General features: G+C 37.4%; 1 protein-coding gene across 2 annotated transcripts; it reads right to left on the minus strand.

Annotated features, from left to right (window-relative positions):
• Positions 1-308: 308 nt before the first annotated feature.
• LOC122342022 (transmembrane protein 104-like) lies at positions 309-16,950 on the minus strand. 2 transcript variants are annotated; one of them, XM_043235815.1, is made up of 9 exons: positions 16,674-16,950; positions 16,373-16,455; positions 15,073-15,194; positions 12,897-12,978; positions 11,778-11,874; positions 11,599-11,679; positions 8,038-8,137; positions 7,038-7,134; positions 309-359 (listed from the first exon to the last, which is right to left on the minus strand). In XM_043235815.1, exons 2-9 carry the CDS (start codon positions 16,415-16,417, stop codon positions 324-326), a joined length of 660 nt encoding a protein of 219 aa, XP_043091750.1. In that variant the 5' UTR covers positions 16,418-16,455; positions 16,674-16,950; the 3' UTR covers positions 309-323. The 2 variants fall into 2 exon arrangements, with proteins under 2 accessions (XP_043091750.1, XP_043091751.1); XM_043235816.1 differs by lacking the exon at positions 11,599-11,679.
• Between the last annotated feature and the right edge of the window lie 2,104 nt (positions 16,951-19,054).

Raw genomic sequence — 19,054 nt, forward strand, 5'->3', positions numbered from 1 at the left:
ACTAAGCATAACCACATTACAGAAAGGAAAAAAAAAGGAAAAGGACCGAAGAAAAAGAGAATAAAAGGAAAATAATAAAATGAAGGGTAAAACAAATTTAGTTTTGCTTGTTGATATTAAATTTTGTAAATTAAAATGTTGTCATTGAATTTAAAAAAGTACAGGATTAAAGAAAACGTCGGAGATAAAAATGTGTGTGTTTATATATATTATGCACACAAATAAATGTGTTAGCAAATAATTGTTACACATGCATAAAAAAATATAGGAAATCTGTTTCAATCAGTATTGTAATCAATCAGTACAGTACCTGTGTCTCAAAATCATCTTTGTTGATAGAGGTTAGAACAAACTTCAAGCTAAAAAAAAAAAAAAAAAAACCATTAAACAGTTTTTGTATTCATAACTGGCTGTAGAGTGGGAAGAGTGTGTCATTTTCATGTCATTTCATTTTCTTTAAAAATACCATTCAGACCTCTCCAATTTAAAATCAATCAGGGGCCTTGATGTTTTTAAAAGAAAATAGCAGGTCAGGGCTTGAAACTGTGACAGAAATGCAAAAAAATAAAAAATAAAATAAATAAATAAAAATCCACTGCCATCATCTCAAACACTGCACTACAAATATGTTTGTAAATCTAAAATGCTCCTAAACAGTCTGAACCCCTTTCAGCCAACAAACATGAGAAACGAAGGTCAAACAAGTAGCTTGTGTGTTCAGGGTGACATACGCAAGGATGTTTTAATAATGAGACATCGGGTTGTGCTTGTGGATTTCATTTCATGGAAATCACGTACAGCCTCGTCCTGACACCCACCGAGGAAGACCATTACATCATTCTGCGATGTCCTTGGACCATATAACCAGCTTTTCCAACCCGAGAACAATATTGTACTCAGCAGGAAACTCCCGGTGAACATGCAAGCTGTTCACGGACTAAAGTTAAGCTTGCAGAAATGGACATTAAAAGTAATTACAATAACGGGCTACAGAGTAAAACACAAACTGGTGGTTGGGGAGATACAGGTTCAGGTTATTCTGGTCTCTTCGGTGTAAACCCATGGGATTGTTCCGACAGCTAACACTGCTAATAACAAAACGAGACAAACTAAACAGCTGTGGGATCCTAAACCGCATTTGAGACCGGGGCTGTCGCTGTGACATCAACTACTGCAATGTTTACAGCACTCTGACAGATCATCCTTGCATATCCTGCAGAAGATATAAAGAGCTGTCAAGTGTGTTACAGACGTGGTACATCATGATCTTAACCCAAGGATGAGTTTGTTTTGTCTGCATTTACTTCCTTGTCGCTTTAAAGTTGATCTGCCACATCTTTTCATAGCGCTCACGACAGCTTCTTCCACGCTTGGCAAGGATCGGGGGTGTGACTGTGGGTCAGCCAGTGTTTGCACTGGCACGATGGTCCCACTGTGGATTAGAGAGAGGACTCTTCCCCTGGTGGGCCGCTGCTCAAACTCCTCGTCCTGCTGTGCTAATATCCACTAAACCATCTGCGTGGTCTTATTCCTGCAGAGCCATCTACACCGAGAGCCGCGGAACCAAAATCTATTGCTTTCGACTCTCAGATGTTGCTGTAAAAGTAAAACTGGTCATTGTTTGTTGTTGTCCCCTGCATCTATACTTGTCTGAAAGAACCTGAATATTCAAAACCTGATTATTTAAGTTGATCATTTAAAAAAAGTTCCACCAAGAAAATAAATGTGCACAAAAAAAACATTACTACAACGCTATTGCATTAGACATTTTAAACATGACTTTGCAACTTGCTGTTTGGTCCAAATCACAGATCCTCTGAGAAAAAAAGCTAATGTATAAAATAACATTAAGGGAAATTATGCTGTGTCTTAAATTTTAATAATCTTAATTACTCACCCTCATGTCATTCCACCATAAGCTTTTTGATCCTCCATTGACAGCAATGCAAGGTAATAAGGGCATCATTAAAATAGCCCGTGCAACAAAAGTGGTTCAACCTTAATTTTATGAAGCTATAAGAATACTTTCTGTGTGCAAAACAAAAATAACTTCATTCAACAGTTTCAGCTCTTTTAATGTCAGTCTTTAAAACACGTTCAGGAGATTACCACATGTGATGTCACATGGACTACTTCAATAATGTCTTTACTAGCTTTCTGGGTCTTAAAAGTTGCATTGCTGTTTATGCAGGGTCGGAAAGCTCTCGGATTCCATTAAAAATATCTTAATTTGTGCCCTCAAGATGAACCCGAAGGCGAAACAATATGAGGGAGAGTAATTAAAGGAATAGTTCACTAAAAAAAAAAAAAAAGATGGCATATTTTACTCATCCCCAAGCCATCCTAGGTGTATATGACTTTCTTTATTCAGTCAAAAACACTGACAGTTTTTTAAAATATTAATCCTGGCTCTTCCAAGCTTGGTAACGCTGGTGGATAGTGGCCCTTATTTTGAAGCTATGTAAATCGGATAGGTTCCATAAATAGGTCAGCCATGAAGCCGGAACTCGGCGCTCCTCTGGTTCAGAGGACATGCGATAACCCCCAAAAAGACACGTATAGGTTTATTATACATCAAAGAAATTGTGGATATATCCAGTTTATATTCATTATAAAATAAAGGCCACTATCAAAGAACATTACCAAGCTTGGAAGCTTTTGCCTGAAAGAAAAAAAGTCTTAAACACTTTTAAACTTTTTAAAATAATTTTAGGGGGAACTATTCCTTTAATGACAGAATTTACATTTTTTAAATCACACCATCCGTTTAAGTCATAAATCACCCAATTTAAATTGTGTGAAAACCACGCTACATTTTGACCACTGACCAACAGAAAGTTCAGAGGAAAAAAAAAAATCGAATGTGACTGTATTACAACTCAAGTCTTTGTTTACGCCACAAGTATCTGCAGGTCTGCAGTGATCAATGAGAAGTTTTATGATGTTAAACGACCATCATACGACTCCATAAGAATCGTAGCTTATGAGCAAGACTGTTTTGGTACAAAGGTTCCTCCCATCAAGATGGTTAAGGAAATGAGCTCATTTAACAAGGACCCATAGAATAAAGGTGATCATGTACAGCCATTAATCCCGCTTCCCCTTCAGAATAATTACCAGCCCAATGAGAAAAAGGAGGACACCTTTCTGTCCTTGATATAATTTACAGCCTCACTCCACTTTATCCTTTCCATATATAAGCAGATCCACGGAAGGCTCTCAATACTTTCCCTCAAAAATGAATCAACAATGTCTTGGACTTGAACTCAAGTATATCTTTTAAACTTTCGAGTGCTTGCTCTACAACGTTTCGGGCCAAAAGATGCATGTTAGCGCCTGAGGGTCAGATGCCATTAAAGCCTGTACAGATACTCTGGTTCTTTAAAAAGCTCTTTAAACTGGACGCTGAAACGAACTGACAGCAGATGAAGTCTCTGTCTACTGATCTTCTTAACAGCTCACAGTGAACACGACAGATAAAATGGCAGTTTTACACAGTGTGGACCTTTACTACTGATCAAAGCCACCACTTGCCGGGCAGACAGGCCTATCTGACTTTATAGGCAACAAAAAGACTAGCCTTAGCCATACCTGCTTCAAACAACCCAAACAGATCTACTGAAATCTTTCACAATTGACAAAACTGCTTAATTACGGGGAGAAAAATGACTATTATTTTGCTCAGAAATGCCGTTTTTTTGTCCTTGCCCCGTAGCCCTGATATTTTCAGAGGTTTGTGTGTCATCCGTCTTGGACTTTAAAAATATAGCATTGCTCAGGGACAGCTGTTGAGCCAGAGCTCAAAAATAGCTCTTTGTTTGCCGTGCCACTAGAACAGCAAGTGCTGCAATGGTTTTTATTTTAATGATGGGGGGAAAAAAAAAATTGTGACAGCAGTGATCTACTTAACACTTAAAAAGAAGAAAAGTGTGAAGAAATGTGAAGAGAACGAAATGAATTAAGCACATGCTGTTACATACACACTGAAACACCATTATGAAAACTAATGACCAATGAGTCATAAAACATGGAGTATAAATTGGATCATAAATGTAATAATTACATAAGCGCCCCAGGTACTATTGAGTACGATTATTCAGTGAAGATATTTATACAATGTGCCCTTAATACAAACATAAATTAGTTTTAATTATACTAGTAAATTTGCTTAGATTTATATTTTAATATAAAATGTATATTGTATATGGCTGCTTAATTTACTTTTATTTACATTTTAATTTAAAAGTATAAAAAGGTCGTTTCAGAGAAACCGCAGAAAACATTTTTAAATTATTAAACATTTTATGACTCAATCAAATCCTGATGGATGAAGTCCCTTCCGATATTAATTTCCAATGAATATTTTATTCAGAAAGAGGTTAAATCAGGTCAGCAAAAACACAGATGCAAATAGTGTTATAACTATATACTTACGTATGTAAATACATATGTAACCTAAATACTTTATGATGCACAAAAATATTTTATTCTACTTTATACAATATTACAACATTATAAACAATTTTCGTTCTGTGGAATTCAAATGAGGGTGGAATGACATGAGGGTGAGTAAAGTTACATAAATAAAAACTTTGAGTTTGCCTTAGAAGTAGGAATTTTTACCAAGAAACCATAAAAAAAAAAATTATGGCATCAATTCTAAAAAACAAAAAGAACCTAGTTGTCCATCCTGCCTGTCAGAATAAAGAAATCACTGAAGTCAGGAGGATTTACACACTGTACGGTTGTGTTGTATTATTGGTGTGAACAGCCATTAAGCAGCACAAAGCAGAACAGCAGCTACAAAGGCCTTTGCTGAGACATGCGGTCTGAGAATCTATAGTCCAGCGCGCTCCATTCCTGGAAAGTCTTTGGCCACATTCCCTTAAAGAAAGACATCCATAACGTTCCTCTTTGCGTGTCACAGGTAGAGAAAGAACAGTGTCACGGTCTGCCGCCCACTCAGGGATTATACTGAGGGAAGGTGTTATGTGAAGGCATAATATCCCTCTTAATCTTCCCTTTTTTTCCTTTTCTAAAGCTTATGCCATGAGGCTGCACTAATGTGTCAAACATCAATCCCGCCAGCCACGAGGGGATACAACTGACCATCGCTCTCAAATATTCTCAGGCAGACCACGTACGGCTTCAAGTCAAAGTCAAGACGCAAAAAAAAGCTGAGAAAACTATAATCCACTCTTTATCTAAGGCAGGTATCATAAGTAAGATGATTTAGGAATATATTCAAGACAAAGGCATACGGGCACAATTCAATAATCTGGAATATTTGCTAAAAACATTATGCTGGACAACCAAAATTTCCATGAATGCATTTATGAATATTTAAGATGTAATAACAGGTTAGATCTTCTCATTTTTCTCACATCATGTAATAGATTTGCGCTATGTCTCAGAAGCAGTCTTGTTGCATGATCAGCACTGATCTAGAAAACAACGCCAGATAAGTAACAAGGACTTCTGGTTAGACTAGCTTACTTCGATTTAAAAGAAATGTACAGAGCGCCAACGAAGAACTGCTAATTAACACTGCAATTAAAAGCAAGAGCAGTGATGAAGCAGCATCAGTGTTCTCAGACAAGTTCAGGTATATGAAAAAACTGAAAACAAAGGTAGTGCAAAGACGGGGGATTTATGTAAATGTCACTCATTTGCATGCAAATGTGACCTGACATTTTTGCGGTCATGTTAAAACACCGAAGCACCAATGCGTGTTTAATTTTGCTGACGTGGTAAATTTTATGGCACTGTCTTAAAGGGTGAATCTCACAAAAAAAGTATCCTTTTTTAAGGACCATTAAGATTTGTGATTTTCATGTTCGTGACAAATAAGCATTTTCTTCCCCCAAAAATCTCATTACTGTAAAGCAGAAAAGTTACTTCACATTAATCTTCCTTTCCAGACAGCATTTTATTTATTTATTTAATCAGAACAAACTAAATTCTGTACACTTAAATATAAAAAAATATTATATTAACATTTTAATTATACATTTAACAAAATGCTGAGTTTTGTAGTATCAAAATAATACTTTATAAGTATATAAGAATACTTTTTTTTTTTTTTTTGCTGTAACAAGAATTGCCAAGTGCTTGGTTAAACATCCTGTGGCACAATTTATCTGGTCTGATAAAGCTCATAAAGTTGGTGGCTCAGACATTTTGGCCTTTGGACATTCCCCAGCCTCAAAATTGGTCAATTTTCCTCTCTCACAACAACAGAGACGGTTAGAGGTGAAGGTGAGGGAACAGAACAGCCCCAGCGACACTCGGTTCATAAGCCGGGCGGATTAATCTTTCATCAAACCCAAAAAAAAAAAAAAAAAAAAAAAAAAAGATGATTTATTTAAGGGCATGTCTAGAAGGAAAATGAACGATGGCCTTCTAGATGTGGGTTCGGCCTATGGCTTCCTAAATGCATGCGTACAGAAATGATCTAATAAACGAAACCCAATTACAGCCGATACACAGCATGCATGAAGTCACGACCTCATCTTAAAAGTCGACACGAGACGACAAACGGAGCATGAAGGGGAAAAAGCTCCACATCCGTAAGGCAAGCACATATTGGCACATGTTCTAAAATCAGCATAATTTCCTGTGGTTAACACGCGGTAAGAGGCTTATCCATGCGATGAGATTTAAAAAAAAAAAAAAAAGAAAAGAAGCTGAAACAATGCTTTTTATTGGCAGATGGGACAGCCACTTCCCTCATTTCTAGAGATGAAGGAGGGTGGAGCAGAGCGGAATGAATCAGCACATCAATCACTGTTGCGAAGCTAAAGCCGAGGAGGAAATCACACCGGCGTCTTGTGCTGTAGCTCCGCGTGAATTTCAAGGGCACTCGAGAGCCTCCAGATATGCGTGGGGCGAGGAGTCCACAGAGATTACGCAGAAGTATTAAGTGTCTCGTTTGTCTTTCTTACCTTCAGCCTTCAACCGGTGTGAGTCCGGCACCCTGCCGAGACATAAGTGCTGCCAACGAGGTGCGCGTGTTTGACTGCGTTTGTAACACTCACCAGAAACACTCTGTAGGCATCTTTGCGGCTCACGGGGCCCCAGCACGACTCGGTGTCGTTGTATTTCACGCTCCCAGCACTGCACGAGTGATTCCCACTGTGAGAAGCCAAACAATTAGACACTTCTGACCTCAGAAAAATCCATTTCAGGAGTTTGTAAAACTAAAAGACACATTCAAACTCTACAGGCCATTTATAAAAACGACCCTGTCTATCAGCGTCGGTTTCTTTCTGGGGTACTCATTGTCGAATAAATTACATTACGATTGTTTTCTTTGCTCACAAAAAGTATTCTCGTAGCTTTGTAAAATTAAAGGTTGCTTTGTGTTGTTGTGCCTTTGCCAGCATTTGTTTTCCTATTAAATGCATGCTATGAAGGAAGGATGAAAGTTTCAGAGGCGGTGTGTAAATATGATAGAGGCAACATGAGGTCAGTCAGTCAATTACGTTATCAGAGCAGGATACAACATTTGATATGACGAATTAGATCTGTGCATTAATGTGAATGCAGCCTATTAAAGCAGCCGCTGTCTATGATCTCATAATCAAAACAACAACAATGCCAAAGCAAAAAAATAAACTATGATTAACTATGATTGTCAGTAAACTATTAAGATACTCAAAGAACACTTATTTTAAAGAAGTAATTATTTAAAAAAGTAGCCTGCTCATGTAATTTAATGTAGAAAATGAAATAATGCACAAAATAAGTGTTGCATTCAATTTATATGAAAATGTATCTAAGTGCAGTAATATTGAAAAATGAGGACGTGATGCATCGATGTATGGTGATACCGAATTAAATCCAATCGATGACGTATAATGTGAAAATATATGTGAAAATGTCTGTCATGAGAGATTAGTTGAGTTCTTATGACTCCTTAATCTGCAACTACTATGAAACAAGTCAGGTTTTAATGTTTGGATTTATTTTCACGTTTAAACATAGCTGATGCCTTAATATCTAGCACAATAACAAGATGGGAGATCCCGAACTCACCACGCAACCTCCATCAGTGACACAGGCACAGCAGCAGCATAAATGGCCAGGTCTCCGTACAGGTACACGATGATACAGATGTAGAACATGTTGACGCCAACTGCCGAAAGAAGCATCGCGAGTCATTCGGAAGATTCATGGCTTTGCATAAAACATCGCTTCAAGTACAAACAGGTGGAGATGTTGACTGAGCCTGAAGACGGGCGGCATCATTCCCTAGAAGATTCCTCTGATGTTCCTCCCCAACACTCTATACCCACTAAATGCATGTATAAATCATCCTAATTAAAAAAAGCAAGCACTTCATTATGAACCCCCCCCCTGCTCTTCTCTTCATTAACCCCACACTCCTCTTCACCTGTTCCTCCATCCATCCATCACTCACTCCCTGCCGGTTGGAGACGAGATGGAGAGCATTCAAGAGGAAACACATGGGCTTACCATATCACACATTCATCATCACGAAGAGCCAACCGGCCAGCAAGCTCATTAATTACTCTGAAGGCGACTAGAGCTAACAGACTATTAAAACTAGATTCAAATAAAGAAAAAATTAAGATATACTCTTTTAGCTCAAGTGAATCATCTTTTCCTCCACATTAAACAAAAAAAAATATATATTCAGCAAATGCTGCTGTCATTTCTAGTTGGTTTTATGAAGATGAGTGGAGAAAAGCTGGGAAATTATAATCACAGAGTCAGTTCATGTGCTTATAAAGTTATAAATGGAAAAAGAGTGAGCATGTTACTTTAAATATTGAGATTAATGAGGAATATTGTTTATGAAGTCTGTGGCCGATTTTACTTCCATATTGTGACGTACTTCAGAAAAAAAAATGTATTTAATAATCATTTAGAAGACTGCGAAGTCTGGCAGAATACATGGAAAATTATAAACACCGATACAGACAAAATGCTTATTTAAAAATGTTATAAAAGAAAAATATTTAGTCTGTTACAGAGGTTCCTGTATTTTTTTTTTTTTTTGTTGTTTCTGAATTTAAATCCAAACTTGTTGCTTTGTTATGCATATATGTAAATGTAATAAAGAGATGCAACGGTAACTAAATAAAAAAATCTAGAATATTTATTTAAAATTGAAACTATTAGAAATATAGGTATCACGGGCAAAATTAGGTTGTTCCTTCCTAACTCATTCCTAACAGTCATGTTTCAGCGCTTACGGTTAGGGGTCTGAAAAAAAATAAATAAAAAATCCCCATCGTGAGCCAAAAGTAATAGTCTTAGCAAGCGCTCCAAAAAAAACTAAATCAATCATGAACTAATCTATCTCTTCTGTGACATTATCCGAAGCTGACTTCTAATCAACCTGTCAGTGGGAAGGTTACTGTGAACATCCCTGATAAACCAGCGGCCATGAAGAAACCTGTCCAGTGATGAAACGAGGGAAAGCCGAGCTTCCTGTCGGTAATTTCAGACAAGAGCGAATTCCCGTTCCGCTTTAATCTTAAATTGCAAACAAATAGCAGCTGACTGTGTTTTCTCTAAAAACAACCTCCCACCTGCCTGGACAATCCTAAAGTCCATTCACAAACAACAAAGCCTCTAACTACAGCTGATTGTGGCATATAAAAGACTGTGCTTTCTTCCCGGCGAATGGCAGCTCGTGGATTGATCGCCCCCATTACAAAGGCTGCGTTTAGCAATTGCACTAACATTAAAAAGACAGCATGCCCTAAGACAGGAGGGCGAACGAGTATTATATTTAAAGCGGCAGTCAATACCGAAGTCACACTAACTATACTAATCTCCTTCACGGTGATTGTAAATGTATTAAATGGAAGCGTAACTCAGGGTCTGCTCAGGTAGTCATTAGTTTCTCCCAAGCGTGGGCCACTTCTCTCCAGCCCACAATGGGGAAAGGTCAGAGCAAAGCCAGCTATTTTCACACATCACGCCTAATAGAATAACAGAGAGGCGACAGGGCGCGAGTGAGATGTCCGTGTTGAGGAAACGCTGGGCTCTGAAGCTGAGAGAGTGCGTTTGCGTTGAAAGACGTAACGAGTGCACCACCTAGTGTCTTCCACGTGCCTTCACGTGCTGTAGATGCACGGGAGCAGGGTCAGAAATGTACTTTTTCCCGTTAAAGTGCGATATTTTTCACCTGGAATTGATTTTGGGGGTATTTGCTATTTCTTTGTATTTAAGTTTTCATTTTTACACTTACCAATACTAACCTTTTCTGTGCTGCCTTTTATGTCAAATACAATTTAACAGGTTCATCGATCGTGGCATTTTTACGCACATCGACGTTTAACGCCGCTCAGAGATGACAGGTTTATATGAAAACTCATTCGCGTATAATATAAATAGCCTGAATAAAGCATACAGATTTCTGTTATATGCCGTATGTACATTTACGAAGAAAGAACTGCATTGTTGTTTATTGCTTTTGTAATAAAGCATATTATAGTAATGCTAATTAGTTTTGTTTAATAGAATACCTAAAATACCTTTAATGCTAACCGTTTTTTGTTCCAAAGCCATAAGACTTCTTCTGAAAACAAACTAAGTTGTTTTTGATGAAATTCAAGAGCTTCCTGACCCTGCATAGACAGCAATACAAACACGTTCAAGGCCCGGAAAGATACTAAGGAAATGGTTCAAATTATCATAGCTTCATAAAATGTCACATGGACTATTTTAATAATGCCTTTATTACCTTTCCGGTCCATAAACTCCCGTTACAGTCACTGAAGCCGTCTACACTGCCAAATTCAACTTTAGATTACATCTACACTCTAAGCATTGAAAGAATTTGCAAGAGAGTGCAGAATTCAGATTTATTCAGCGGTGACACCTCTGATTGCCCGTCGCATTCATCATCTCAACAGAAATGCGTGTGATTGGTTATAACACTCATTGCTGAAATATGAGCCGGTCTAAATACAACGCAACCAATCCATTTTCACGTGTCGTCAAAGACACCGTTTGGCATTTTTACCCCCTTGTCTTGAATTTGGGGGAAAGGGACTTTGTTCATTTCTTCATTTCACGCATTTTGCCCCCGCTTAAATTTCCGACCCCCGTATGGAAAGAGCGGCAAGCCGTTTCTGATGTCCGTTCTTTTGTTTGATGGTTTGGAAAAGATGCCAAAAGCAATGCTGTTGAGATATTACAAGGCTGCTCTGGGCACTGTCGAGTCAGCCTTCGCATCGAAATGATGCTTAGGAGGGCAAGAATCCTGAAAACAGGAATCTGTATAAATGACACATCGGTCTGCGGTTCAAGGTGAACACGTCGTCTTCATATTCATCACAAGATTCTCATTACCTGGCTTCTCCGTCTTTGAGCAAACCTCTCCCCTCCTTGCATTAAAGTAGATAACGGATCTAGAGTGAGGTAATTACAACCAAAAGTAATTGAACTAGTTATAATTACACCTCATTAGCAGCCAATAACCTTGTTCACTGCGACTGAACGTTCAAGCAAAACTTGACCTTCGCAAGCCATCTTTTAAGGCCCGTTTAATAGCCTTATAAAACTAAATGTCTTAACCGAAGATTACACTGTAGCACATAATGATGCAAGAACTCTTACCTTTATTAAAAAACATGGAGGCCATTTGTCCCATCTCGACTCTCTCGACAATGTCAAAGTGGTCTATATTCGCAGCACGCTCTGTTACATCAGATGACAAAACCAACCGTGACCTTAGGATTTCGGCTTCGCAAATCATTATGTTGACAAAGACACAAAATAACGCGAACAGCACTTACGGACAGAAAGAATGGGCCGCGTCTCAACGGGTTCCGAACGTCCCCGAATAACAACTTCGTCATCTGAATAGTCCGAGCTGGAGTCGCTGTCGTTAATCTGGAAATTTTAGAAAACGGTTAGTTTAGTTACTGAACAAACATGCTCGTAACCAAAAAGAAAGAACGTATTGCTTTTTTTCATTAAATCACAAGAACAATGCTGTTAAAATCTTAATTTTTTCTTTTTTTTTGCATGAAATTATACTTTTTCTTTTAAGTAGCACAACTGTTCTTAAAACTACTGTTTCATGACCAGCAAGTCTCTATATTGGGATTAGTGCTGCCAAACAATGAATCGCAATTAATCATGTCAAAAAAGAAACGTTTTTTGTTTACATAATATATATAGATGAGTGTGTTGTGTATAGCTATTTTGCTGTACAGAAATATACACAGCGGATAGACAGATAGATAGTTTTATTTTACAACATTACTGTTTTTACTGTTTTTTGAACTAATGTTGAATGGAGATGTACATCTTCAGAGGATTTAGAAAATATCTTTCTGCATCTTTGGCGCATATTTTTTGTTTTTTTAGCTCTGCAGCACTCGTCCCCATCGACTTTCATTGCACTGTACTTTCATTCAGCCGTTCGCACTATATAATGTGCCACACAAAAACAAGGTAGCAATTTGTCATGCTAAACTGCAAAACTGGTCACGGCACGCTTATTCAGCATAAACATAAAATATGCACATCACATGCCGCTGTAGAAAAGAGACGATCTATTAAAATATAAATACAAACATATTCTTTTTCAAGTTGCATAGGCCAAATTATTGTTTCCCAGAGAGGTTTTTATTGGTGAAAAGGAATAGAATCATAGTAAGCATTGGCCTCGTTCTGAGACTACTTCAACACATAAAAGCTCTATTTTAGTACTCCTGCCCTAAATGGCCCTGCTTCGTTCACCGATAGGTCAGTCTCGTTCAAAGCTTCATTGACTTTCTGGCTTGATTACCTGCAGTGGGACGTGCAACATTTCCAAAATCAGTGTAATTTTCATAGGGAATGACCTGAGACTGAGTAAGAACATAATGTTCTTATTCAGCTGGCATTAAATAGATGCAGTTACCAACCTCTTCCTGTTCTCTCCTCTTCCAGCGCAGCTGGGCGTTAGCAGCGGCCATGGCTTCAATCACAAATGTGGTGGTCATGAAACTGAGAGAAGACAGAAGAGTTAAAAACACGTGTAGCATGTCTTTAAAAAAAATAATAATAATATCATAAGAAAATAAGGAAAAACAATTCAGAGACAAGCAACTGGCTGGTATCATAAGGAAAACAACAAAAAATTTTGCACATTATTTTAAAAGACCAAATAAAAAGATTCTATTTTTTTTCTGCTAAATGCAATACATTTGAAATGATGCATGTTGTGGTCAATATGGAGAGAAAAATTTAAAAATTAAAAAAATAAATAATAATAAATATATATTTTTTTATGATTTAAAGTCATGCCAGCAACAACGAATATATTCATGGCTTTTTAAAATATTTACTGTATGTTTATGTATTTATATACATACAATAAATAATCAGTCATATGTAAACACAACTTTTATTTTGGATGCAATTAATCGCGATTAATCGTTTTACAGCACCATTTTTTATGTTTTATTATACCAAAACACAAAGACTTCACGACATCAGGCAGTCCCAGTGCAAAATATGCAACTATATGTCAAATACATTACGTCCATCTCCTCCTATAACCTGTATTTAAAGAGCACCGTTGTCTGGTCTCTTTCCTCAGCTCTTTCATTGATATACAGCTCCATCCCGTTTCATCTAAACACTCATAACTCTCCCCTGGGCTCTGTCAGTGACTCAGACAGCTGGCAGGTTGGCGGAGGTGATAAATGTGTTTTGATGGCCACAGCACCAGCGGCAGCGGTAACAGGGTTGAGAAGTCAGCTAAAGATGAGCGAGTGGGAGAGAGACGGCATGCAAGAAAGACACGGCTGCGCTGTCACACCGCACAAAACCCCAAACTTCTCGAATTCATGCAAATCCGAGACTCCTCCTAACACTGTTTGGAAAACCACTACAAAGAGCGGCGATGGAAATCTAACCCGCACAGCCTGACATGTGAAACCCCAAAATAATCAAGCCTAGAAGCAAGGTACTCCGAATAAGAAAATTGCTAAATAAAAAAATAATAATAAAAAATTAAAAAAAAAAAAAAGACTAAAATAAGCGGTTTCTGCATACAAATCTGCATCACAAAAATGGGTTATAAAGTACATTTAGCAGCACTAAATGTACTTTATAACCCATTTTTGTGATGACTTTTAGAGTGCATTTTTGGTGCACATGAAACAAGTTTCCAAACTCTGACAGTAACTTAAACTTTATATGCTCTTTGTAAAAATTTAATATTTTTTTGATTTTATCATGCATATGAGTGCATTCAGACCAGCACACAAAACGCGTGTCATAAAAGCAATCCAATCAAGTTGCGACCACAACGTTAAATAAGGACTTTTCTTTTTGTTCTGTTCATAAGATTCAAGTAGAAACGCATCTTTAATTCACTGGTATCGAGGTGTTTTGTTGAAGATCTCCTAAAGCTCACAAAGGGTTCCAGTGTTGTTGCATTTTACCACTTATTCTCAAACTTTCTGTATAGTAGTCATTTGATCGAATCATTGAGTGCATTATTTAGCTGTTTTGCGATTGTTTAAATCACAGCAATAAAGGGTCTATTTATACTAAGGTCTGTAATAATTGTGAAGTCCACACCACAGCTATAACAATATTAACACTGAAGAATGATACCACTGCAATCACTTCCAGGACGTTTTTTTGTTTTGTTTGTACGTTCGTTTTTTTCCAGCTGATGCATATAAAACAGTCAATCGGCATCTGTCCTGCTTTAAAGAGCTTGAGCATATAAATGGTAAAATGATAAAACTGTACCAAGCTTATAATAAACAGAAAATCGTTGTGGATGTTTACAGTTATTGTCACAGGTATCCTTATAGGTGCTCTTTATTGCTGCGGGAACAGGCTATAATGCACTTTTTTAACTGAAGATGCTCGAGCCTGGTTTACATGGCTTGCTAAAAGAAAAAACTAAACCCAGCAACTGATGGGAGTTGGCGTTTGCGGCCTTTAAGTAACGGTTCACCCAAAACTATCCGTTGGTTGAAACTCATACAGGTACTTTAGTGTACTACCCCTTTAAGATTAAAAAAGAAGATTAAAGGGAGCGTGATGGATTAAAATAAAAAGAAAAGAGGGAAGACATACCTCATAAAAGCCAAAAATGTGATGAGGGAGACGCTGACAACCCAACCAGCTGCTGCAAAGGCCTTGGGCATGGTCAGGGCACCAGTGCCGACTATCAGATTGAACATGTACACCAGGCCAACCTACATGAACACAAAACAAACACGCCTCAAGAGCACAGTCAAAGGTATTAGAGATCGCAGACGCACAGAAAGTGTTCAGGTTTCATCTCACAGCGGGCCCGTTTACACATCATCCGTCGGTAGTCTCTGTTCTACTTCCTCGCAAAGAGGATGCATCTGGAAAGCATCACCATCACGCAATTCAATAAGCTGATGCATGCGATAACTCACTGGAAATGCACTGCTTTTTCTCCCACTTGAGTGCACAAGTTACATATTAATCAATACGGTCTACTGTAAAATTAGTCAAGAGATGACTAACAAAATTGTTTCCGTTTATTTCATTGGAAACTGATGAGCGCTTCCCTTATCGAAAAATACTTCCCATTAACCAAGGGAGCAAAACAGAGGAGATAGAAATAATACAATTACTCTGCATTACAGATCTTAAAACGTTGGTCTACAAAAAAAAAAACAGGCACTAAAGCCAGTTAGAAATTAAAATGTTTATTTTATCAAATGTTTATTATTATAAAATGTTATTTCATTTTTTTCAGTTTTTATTATTATTTTATAATTATTAATGTAACCACAGCTTGAATTATCTCACAATTCTGACTTTATATTTTTTTTTTTAATATAAGCTTTCTTCCCCCCCAACCCCCACCCCCTCACAGTTTTCATTAGTTTTTTTTTTTTTTTTTTTTTTTACTTATTTTACTGTTAGTTTTAGCTAAATATTTTATAAAAGTACCTTTACCAATTAAAAACACAGGAGTGCTGATCATGCGCCCATTTAACCCATTCAAGCATGTTTCTCCTGTCTCCTGAGCTTTCGTTTCCTCTTTAAATGAGTGACAAAAAGCGAGTGGTTCGAATCACATGACTTACAGTGACACAAAGGCAAATAAACCCTCATGACAACTACTGTTAACTAACACTACCTGGTCATCAAAACCCGAGTAGGGGCGAAAACAGAATTATCAGTCGCTGCTCTTAATAAACAGACAGCTTCTCAAGTCTTACACTATTTCACTAACGCAGACAGGAAGCAGTCACATGACACAAACACGACCTGACGGTTTGCAGCGGTCACAAGACAAGGAGCTGAGTGTGTACAGAACAGTTCAACTGACCAGCGTGTTCACGTGAAGTAGGTCGATCAATATCTACTCCACTTGGTTATATGTAATACTTACGAAGGGTGAGTAAGGCTCCCCTGTTTCTGTAATGCCCCCGGCCATCTCGAAGAGGAAAAACACAACCCTGAAAGACTACCACCCTGAAGAAAGAAAAGACCGTTTTAATATTTAATGCACTACAGTTTAGCCAAAGGGACACGAGCAACGTTAGGCCAGAGTAACACGACTAGAGTTGTTTATGATTTGTTTACCGTTACATTCACTCGGTGGTCACAGACTTAATAAGCGATGCCGTTTCGCCATAGCGATATCGTCTACAGAAAGAAAACTTTTTTTAAAACTGAAACAACAGGCTCACCTGTCACCGGCCGTAGCTGTCAAGCGAGGTGTAGTTAACGTGAGGTCTGTGTAACGTTAAGTTAGAAACGAACGACGCCGTTTTCTCGTGACGTCCTCGCGCTCAGCGACGCAGCTCGCGAGCGAACGCGACGCGTTAACGGAGCGGAGCGCATCGTGCGCACCTCCTCATCGTTTCAGTGGCGGATAATTAAGAGGGGCTGCGGGAGTTGTTCGCTGCGAGAAACCGTATCCGTCAAGATTAAACAGTACACACGAGACGTCAGCAGGAAACGGTTCCTGCAAAAGGGGTGGGGCGTAGCTGGTCGGAAGTCTTCGCTCATTGGTTGGTTGAACGCGATGACGTTTTACGAAAAAGACGCTCGTAAACTATGACGTCATTTTGTAGGCGAAAACCGGTAGCGAGTTAGCATTTCTGCACTTTTCGGCTACAGGCGCCGTCGGACACATTAAACGTCATCGAGATGAAGAGTTTATTTATTTTTAAACCGTATTTTCCAACTTTACACATTTACTAGCTTGCTCTCCGTGAAAGTAATCATTCAAAGGGCTTGCAGCCATGCTAACGTTAAATGTTTATGGCCACATAAAGCCGTTATTGAGAATTTTGCTGAAAAATGCAAGGATAAAATAACATTGTGTACCTACCCTAACAAAACGATATCTGAAATAAGTTCAATCTTATATCCAAAAACGTATTTAATAGAGTATGCACTACAAATGTACTGAATAGTACGCCAAAAAACATTTTACTTAAAATGTTCTCAAGGATTTGACTTTTAATGTGCCTCACTTCGAAATTTAGTCTTTTCGCTTTAGATTGCTTCTTTTACTCATTGTACTATTTATTATTTAGTCTCATTTCAGTTTAAGTTTGGTTCTAGTTTTGTATTTATTCCAGTTCATGTGGATTAAAATTAATATACAGACAATCCTTTTCATTGAACATTGGAGTCCTTGGTTAACATCTGATTAGGACATCCTGCGTCTTACTAGACAATTGTGTCAACATCTAGACAGCTGAAGGAGGAAAAAAAAAAATAAATAATAAATAATACAATAATAAAAAAATTAAAAAAAAAAAAAAAAAAAAAAACACAACGCTTTGTTTTAGTTTGACAGAAAATGTTTATTTCCCCATTCAAAGAATCTGAAGAAAGGTGATTAGTGAAAAAAGTCAACATCCAAATTGAGGAGTGGGAAGGGTGAGGAAAACATCAATGCTTCAGCAGACTTTCTGAAAATCATAAGCTAAACGCATTTCTCCATTGCAAAAAGTCTAAATAAAACCAAATAAAATTCTTTAAAACAAAAAGAAAGCAAAAGGAAAACTTTTAAAGTCTAAAAAAAGTCTTTGTGCACGTGCACAAAACAAAATATATTAAACAAAAGTATATTAAACACGTTTAAACAAAAATTACTCAATTTAAATAAAATGCATAAGTAAAAAAAAATTAAAATAATAAAAAGTAAAAAAAAAAAAAAAAAAAGATAAGGTCTTGGTGGAACACAGGTCTGCTTGGCAGCATAATGTCATTACAGTAACAGGAGCAAATGCATCAGTGCATTAATCATTTAGAAAGTGAGGCTTTCCATTAGACAGTTTTAGATCATTCTAATTACAAATACAGCATGATTTTAAAATCTCACCACATGATTTTTAAGATCCACTTTGCATTAAGGTTAAACTTGAGTTCTTATACCTTGAATTAAACGCTTAACAGGGTTGCTTATCAAATCTGTGAAAAGAATCTATACGGAAAAAAAAAAAAAAAAAAAGCCCAGAGGGTGAAGCAGCTTACAAAAAAAAAAAAAAAAAAAAAAAAAAAAAAAAAAGTTTTGTATTCATTTTAAAAATTAGATTGTCAGAGCTAGTGTTTAAAGATGAGAGAATAAACCTTAAGATGCAACTGTCATTTGTAGAGATGAACATGCATATTGCTTAAACAGGCATTTAAAAACCACGACAACAGCTAAAATAAGATCAAAACAACTGAAAATATGGGGAAAAGATTCAGGAAACCCTCCTCATTACTGCGTTTTTCCACAATTCGTTAGTCATTAAGACAATTGCATAAGGTGTAGTCTGGAGAATCTTACCACATTACACGCCATTAACACAGGTTAGTTCTCTGATGAAATTATTCTCCGTGTTAAACTTAAGCTCAGTTAATTACATAGCTTTTTCTCTCATGATGTGATAACTAGATTGTCCTTACACAAGCCAAACAAAAACAGCCTTCATAACTTCGAGGGGGAAACCGACAGTCCTTATAAGAGAAAGTGCATATCAATAATGCCACTAACTAAAGTTCCTTAAGCATTATAGTTTTTTAACTCCCTATAATTTATTTTAAAAGCAGCAGAGGCAAACACTCGATC

This window comes from Puntigrus tetrazona, chromosome 3, assembly GCF_018831695.1.
Source record: "Puntigrus tetrazona isolate hp1 chromosome 3, ASM1883169v1, whole genome shotgun sequence".
NCBI lineage: Eukaryota > Metazoa > Chordata > Actinopteri > Cypriniformes > Cyprinidae > Puntigrus > Puntigrus tetrazona.